This window comes from Filicampus tigris, chromosome 4 (genome assembly GCF_054856515.1).
Source record: "Filicampus tigris isolate MCC_2025a chromosome 4, RoL_Ftig_1.0, whole genome shotgun sequence".
NCBI classification, from domain to species: Eukaryota; Metazoa; Chordata; class Actinopteri; order Syngnathiformes; family Syngnathidae; genus Filicampus; species Filicampus tigris.
This window is the reverse complement of record NC_141220.1, coordinates 237501-245301: the sequence shown is the minus strand read 5'-3', so window position 1 is coordinate 245301 and position 7801 is coordinate 237501. Positions and strand designations below refer to the sequence as shown.

Here is a 7801-nt window from a genome sequence, read left to right as displayed (position 1 = left end):
CAGTTACGCATTTGTAGATCCTCAATACGCATTTGTGACTTCAGTTACGCATTTGTAGTTTCTCAGTACGCATTTGTGACTTAGGTCACGCATTTGCAAATCACTGTACGTTTGTGAGTCGTGCACGGCAGGACTGTAGTAAAAGTCACATGTCAGAAGACAGCCAATCAAGAGGCCCAGTGTTTACAGATCACCCACATACAGTTGTGAGTCGTGCACGGCAGGACTGTAGTAAAAGTCACATGTCAGAAGACAGCCAATCAAGAGGCCCAGTGTTTACAGATCACCCACATACAGATCTCTGTACTCATTTAACCATGTGTTTGCACATACAAATCAATGTGCACATTTGTAGATTCTCGTTACGCATTTGTGACATCAGTAAGGCATTTGTAGATTCTCCATACGCATTTGTGACTTCAGTTACGCATTTGTAGATTCTTAATACGCATTTGTGACTGTGGTTACGGATATGGATTCTTTATACATATTTTGGAATTGAAATACGCATTTGTAAATGGTTTTGTTACGATAATGACCCCATATGTATCCATGTCAATCGTCTAATGTGCATAATAAGACGAAGAAGAGGGTTAGCCAGAACCACACTCCATTTCAGAAGGTGGCGGTGTTGTAATACACTAAAAGTTTTTTTTCCAACTGCCGAAAGGCAGAAGAAAAAGAAGAAGAGAGGAGCGGAAGAAGAGGATGAGAAAAAAAAGCCGATAACGAGGGTGGCAGCAAACATCAAATAGTGGATAATTTAGCCACATAAATATTTTTAGTACGATTTCTCTGCTACGATGCCATATGCAAACCAACCGACTGTAAAAATCACAGAACTTACGGATGAGAATGTCAAGTTTGTAATTGAAAATACCGATTTGGCGTAAGTATTATCTTATCTTTGGTTGCAATGGGTTTTTACTACAGGACGTCGCGTCTCGGAGGGAAGCAATACGCATCCTGCGACAAGTGGGTAAAAAAAGTGAACCAATATTTTAAAGGGATTTGTTTACTTACCCCGCGAAGTCCAGTTGTGTGCAGCTTTAAACTCTATAAGTACTTTGGTCTATTTAGACTGTTGCGTGGGTATGATTTCAGTGTTATGATGTCCGAACATTGACGGATACATCGCTGACTTAAATGTTCTGTTGTCTGTTTTTAGGGTTGCCAATTCTATTCGACGTGTCTTCATGTCAGAAGTACCAACAGTAGGTAAGATTATTTTTTAAATTAATCGTTTCCACAAATCATTGAATTTATGCCATAATGGTTGAGAATGAATAGTTAAGGTGATCATCTGCATAGCATAATTAGTGGGTACAGTGCAAAGGGTAAGTCTCATTTCTCTATTTCAGAAAGAGCTAAGTTATAGAAATTTGAGCAAGTATCAAAATAGAATTAACCTGAGGAAAGAATGTTTTCTTTCCATATATTTTATAAAATAATGTTTCGGTATTCACAACTACCAGTTAATATTCTGGCATACTTCATCACAGCAATTGACTGGATCCAGATTGATGCCAACTCATCAGTACTGCATGATGAGTTCATCACTCACAGAGTTGGTATGTTAGACATGGCTATATGGTTGGCAGCTACTGTTGACAGTGTACATAAAGAAAGATCTCTTGTCTTCTCAGGTCTCATCCCACTCACCAGTGACGATATTGTAGAAAAAATGCAGTACTCCAGAGTAAGTTCCAGTCATTATTTTTGTCTCCTAGTTCCTTTCTACTCCAACTTCCTTCCAAATTGCCTGAAACATAAAGCTTAGCTTTTTGATTACACTATATGTGCATACATTTCATTTCAATTTACAAGGAACCCCTGCTAATTGAGAGAGAAATAAACTGACAGAGCTTGGCATTTTACTAAAATTTTGCGGTCTGTTTATCGTCTTCCGTCTCCAGCCAGGCTTACCCTCCCACCGTGCGTCTAGCCGCCTTTTTGTCCGGCTGGACCAAATAGTAATCGCCTATAGGCCGGTCTGCCTATCATTTTAAATGGGCTTCTGATAGGGTTTCCGTCTACCAACTTAGACCAATTTACACCAAAAAATAATGAATTTTTTAAAAAAAAATCATGTGACCGATGACAAACGAGGCCTCGGGTTGTGTGGAGGGTTTCAGTGGTTCATTCAACGTTTAATTTCCTGATAACACAAACAAAGCCTCGATTTGTGCGAATGACACCAATGGACTATTCAACGTACCGTCATAACACTGGAGACCTTGCGCCGCTTTGCAGGTGTTGTCGGTGTTTGTAGTGATCTTTAATTTAGTTGGCGAGTTAGGTACTCACATTGTGCGTTAGAAAAGAATACTTGGAGTGCTTGAGTAGTCATCTTGCAGTTTTCAGTCATTTTTTTTCTTTTCCTTTACTTTTTTCAGCTGTTGACCTCAGGTGCTTGATTGGTACAGTGGATAGTGGGACGCGCTTCTAATCAAGAGGTCTTGGTATCGATCCTCCTTTGATTTTGATTTTTAAATTCAAATTTATTTAGGGTTATTCATAAGCATTGTACGAATTAGGGCTGAGCGATATGACTGAAAAGTATATAACAAGAGGTCAATGTAACTGTGAAAGATTGAAATAAACTGGTCAACATAAAGATTAAATAAATTCCGTTTTAAATATAATGTGCTTAGTAGGGCTGGGCGATGTGTCTGAAAAACTGTCACAATCTAGGTATTTCATATCAGTCAATAATGATAATTATTAATTTTGTTTTAAACGTATTAAAAACAAAAAAAACAGTGAACTGTTATTGTGTGCATTATTATTAGGGCTGGGACGATACACTTTTGTCCCAATCCGATACGGATCCCAATACTTGGGTTGCAATTCGATACGTATTGCAGTACTTAAATGTTATTTAAAAATTAATTAAAAAACAGAGGCACGCGTGTCCAAAGTTTTAACTTAAGTGCTATTTGGCATTTATTCAATAGCCACGATTGATAAGTGCATAAACTGTTCCAGTAACTGTTCCCGATACACAGGAGTGCAATAAATAAAACTCCTTTCACAAAGCTCAACTTTAAGGACCTCAAATGTTCTAGAAGTATGTTATAGAACATGCAAAACATAACAAGGTATTGAAAGTATCGATACTTGATCAACGTATCAATACTTGGTATTGGCATAAAAAGTATCACGATACATCGCGATACGATATTTTTTCCCATTCCTAATCGTTATGTAGCGTAATGTGCAGTTTCTACTCCACCGGTGCATCGTAAATGCTTGTTTGCATTAGGCGCTACCCCAAAGCAGATACACATACAGTGCATTAGCCATCATTCAATGTTCATACAACGTAAGTGAACTAATACCCTCTTGCAGTATATACGTTATCGTTGACCAACCATCTTAGGACTACTTTATCTTTTTTAGCGGACTCATTATTGCCATAGTCCATTCATATTTTACACCACGTCTCCATCCGGAGGTTTTTAATCGGGTTATCGTGCATAATATTATTTTATAGTAAGAGTTGTTGAGTCGACTGGTCATTTATTTGAACTGTTATGCTGCTTGATGCGAGTACGACGCACGGCCACCAGGCCCACACACGCGCTCCATTGGGTTAGCTGCTGCTTCTTCTTCGTTGGTTTAGCGGCCATCTTCCGGTTCCGGCGCCGCGCGAGTGGCAGGCCGCTACAGTAGCTCCGGCTCATCGGTGAGCCTTTTCGTGTGTTTTTGCTCCTTAATATTACTCTACCTCATACCTTTTTCATATAGTTGATAGTCGTAACTTGCGTAGCAATGGACACCCAAACTGCGGTATTCTTGCTGCTGCTGGTGGCTATTTTTTGCGCGATCGTGTCCGGCGACTTGGCTCGGAGCCGCGCTCCCATTGTCTACAGCCGGAATCAGCTGTTAGCACTCCGTGCTAAACCTGCGCCGGCTCCCGGGGAGAGACCCAATATCCCCCGTGAGCTGGGGAGGAAGAGACGGGGATCTCGTGCGGGGGTTAAACGCTGGGAAAGGAGGAGACGACACCATCCCGTCCTCCCGTCTGTTATCATGGGGAATGTTAGATCGCTCCCCAACAAGATGGACGAGCTAGCGGCGCTTACCCGGCATGAGAGGGACTTCCGGGAGGCTAGCCTGATGCTATTCACGGAGTTGTGGCTAACAGCGCTAACGCCGAACGCGGTCGCAGAATTGGACGGCTTCCAAATCATACGCGCGGACAAGACGCTGGAGAGTGGAAAGAGGAAAGGAGGAGGGCTGGCTGTGTTTGTGAACGATAGATGGTGTAATCCTGGGCACATCACGATTAAGGAGCAGCTTTGCAGCAGGGATATTGAGCTGCTAGCTGTTGGCATGAGGCCATTCTACATCCCGCGAGAGTTTAGTCATGTGATCGCGGTGACCGTCTACGTCCCACCAGCTGCCAGCGGCGACACAGCCTGTGATGTCTTGACTGCAGCAGTGAACGGGCTACAAACACAGCACCCAAATGCCCTGATACTCATCTCTGGTGATTCAATCATGCCTCCCCTTCCTCCTCTCTGCCTTCATTCACACAGTATGTCACCTGCCACACCAGAGACAATAAAACATTGGACCTTTTCTATGCCAACACCAAGGAGGCATACACATCACTGCCCCTCCCCCTGCTGGGCAAAGCTGATCACAACCTGGTGACTCTCCAGTCTGTGTACAAACCTCTGGTCCGCAGGCAGCCAGCTGTGACCCGCACGGTTCAGAGATGGTCTGGAGAGGCCGAGGAGGCCTTAAAGGACTGCTTCAGCACAACTGTGTGGGAAGTATTCAGCGATGCTCACGGGGAAGACATTAGTAGTCTAACGGACACTGTTACAGACTATATAAATTTCTGCATGGAGAACACCATACCCACCAGGACAGTAAGGTGTTTCTCCAACAACAAACCCTGGATCACACCAGACATAAAAGCTCTCCTGAAGGAGAAGAGGAGGGCTTTTGCGTCAGGCAACATAGAGGAGCGGAAGACTGTGCAGCGCCAGCTGAGGAGGAGGATCAGAGAGGGGAAAAGGTCCTACAGGAAGAGGATGGAGGAGCAGCTGCTGCAGAATAACGCCAGGGGAGTCTGGAGGGGCCTGAAGACCATCTCAGGCCACGGACTGGGAGGGACCTGCATTTGGCAAATGAGCTGAACCTCGTTTTCAATAGGTTCGATCAGATGCCTGCCCCCACTTAGTCTCTCCTGCTGCAGCCTCCACCTATTCCTCCTGCTGGGCATGTCACCCCCTCCCCCCTCTTCTCCACAGTCTCCAGCTCCCAGCTACACCAGATAGCCACCACTCCCTCCTGCCCAGCCTTGGCCTTCACAACATCTCAGGTGAGGAACCAGCTGAAGAAGATGAAGGCGAGGAAGGCAGCGGGTCCAGATGGCATCAGCCCCCAGCTCTTCAAATCCTGCGCAGACCAGCTGTGTGGAATTGTCCAGCACATGTTCAACCTGAGCCTGAAGCTGGGCAGGGTCCCCCAGCTATGGAAAACATCCTGCCTGGTCCCGGTGCCAAAGACCCCCACCCGAAGGAGCTCAACAGCTTCAGACCAGTGGCGTTGACGTCTCACCTGATGAAGACCCTGGAGAGACTGGTTCTTGTCCACCTGCGCCCCCTGGTGAGCTCCTCAATGGACCCACTCCAGTTCGCATATCAGCCTGGCATCAGTGTGGATGATGCCATCATCTACCTCCTCCACACTTCACTCTCCCACCTGGAGAAGGCGGGGAGCACTATGAGGATCATGTTCTTTGATTTCTCCAGTGCTTTCAACACCATCCAGCCCACCCTACTGGGAGACAAGCTGGAGCATGCGGGGGTGGCCCACCACCTCACCACATGGATCCAGGACTACCTCACAAACCGGCCACAGTATGTGAGGACACAGGACTGTGTGTCTGACGTGCTCCTCTTTAGCACGGGGGCCCCACAGGGAACTGTCTTGGCTCCCTTCCTGTTCACCCTCTACACCTCGGACTTCAACTACAACACCCCTACCTGTCACCTGCAGAAGTTCTCTGATGACTCTGCGATTGTCGGCCTCATCACAGGCGGAGATGATCGGGAGTACAGAGAACTTACTCAGGGTTTTGTGGACTGGTGCCAGCAGAACCGCCTCCTGATCAATGCGGGGAAATCCAAAGAAATGGTGGTGGATTTCGGTAGGCGCCAGCACTCTTCACCTGCACCAGTGAATATCCGGGGAACAGATGTTGAGAGAGTTTCAACTTACAAGTACCTGGGTGTTCATCTGAACAATAAACTGGACTGGTGCGACAACACAGACGCCCTCTATAGGAAGAGTCAGAGCAGACTCTTCCTACTCAGGAGACTGAGGTCTTTTGGGGTTCAGGGGACACTCCTCAGGAACTTTTATGACTTGGTGGTTGCATCGGTCATCTTCCAGGGATTGGTCACCTGGGCAGGCGGCGTCTCGGCCCGGGACAAGAAGCGGCTGGAGAAACTGGTCAGGAGAGCTGGCTCTGTCCTGGGCTGCTCCCTGGACTCTGTGGACTCGGTGGGGGACAGGAGGATGTTGGCCAAGCTGTCATCAATGCTGGACAACCCGGACCACCCCCTCCAGGGCACCCTAACAGCACTCCACAGCTCCTTCAGTGACAGACTGTTACACCCTCGCTGTGCAAAGGAGAGATTCCTCCGTTCCTTCTTGCCTGCTGCTGTCAGACTCTTTAACAAGAACATTGTGTAGTCTCTACAAAGTATTATTTTTATCCAATGCTGTCCCTTACATTTCACTACAGCACTGCAGCACTGTCATTTACTTAGAGTATTTTTCCTCTGTACTATGTACAGGCCAAAATGAGTGTTCCTCATACTTTTATGTAGATGTATGTTGGTGTGTATATACACATGTTACTGCATATATTTACATAGGTTTGATCCTGAATGTTTGCCGTCAATGTTATACATTAATGGCCACATTATGCCGCCGTCCCTGTGTGACCTATATCTTTGCTGCTGTAACAATGAAAATTTCCCCACTGTGGGATCAATAAAGGCATTCTTATCTTATCATATCTTATCTTCTTCTTCGTTGGTTTAACTCAGGGATGGGCAAACTTTTTGGTTCGTGGGCCACAACAGTTCTAAAATTTGACAGAGCAGCCGGACCAGAAGCAGATGGATGTAGTGTTTTGGTAACCTCACCTCATTGGAGATTGGAGATGATACCACAGATAAGTAATTTCCAGCAGAAATATCACAAGGGACATCTAATTAGTGCTGCACAATATACTCCCAAAAATATTGATGTTGCGATATTGGCCCATGCAATATGCATATCATAAAGACATTCAAAAAATTAGAGAGTCCAGAGTAAAATGGACATACAGTATGTGGCCTAGAAATGACTCTGTTGTACGATGGTGCCTGTAATGCATGAAGGCAAACAATTTTCTTTTGACTATTTTTTGTGGTTGACTTGGTACACCCCCCCCCCCCCAACCACCAAATCCAAATATTATATCAAAATTCAAAAGAAATTCAATTCAAAATAATATATTGTCAACATTTTGCCGGTTTAGGTGAATTTTAACAGGTGCGCAGTTCACAGTGGTGTGAGTGGAGTTATAAATAGTTTTGTTTTTTTAATAATTTAGTAGCATTTTTTTATGATGTGAAAATAAATGTTTATGTTTTTAGTAGACTATCAGACAGCTCTATTAAATGTTCAAAGATGTCTAAACATTCAAGAAGGCGCTGTAGTCTGCAATGATTTGGGAAATGTAAGTGGTTTGTAAAATAGACATTTAGATGGTATGTTTAGGTTTGCG

The 7801-nt window shown here is 44.8% G+C and overlaps 1 protein-coding gene across 2 annotated transcripts in view; it reads left to right on the top strand.

Annotated features, from left to right (window-relative positions):
* The first annotated feature begins 405 nt into the window (after nt 1-405).
* Nucleotides 406-7801, top strand: part of polr2c (RNA polymerase II subunit C) — a 31685-nt gene continuing 24289 nt past the window's right edge. Inside the window, exons 1-4 of one of the 2 annotated variants that reach the window (XM_086028965.1) lie at nt 406-889; nt 1169-1218; nt 1503-1571; nt 1647-1699. In XM_086028965.1, the coding sequence (XP_085885091.1) occupies nt 804-889; nt 1169-1218; nt 1503-1571; nt 1647-1699 (258 nt within the window). In that variant the 5' untranslated portion in view covers nt 406-803. Of the gene's footprint in view, nt 976-1168; nt 1219-1502; nt 1572-1646; nt 1700-7801 lie in introns of both variants that reach the window. The other variant, XM_086028966.1, reaches the window with a different exon arrangement.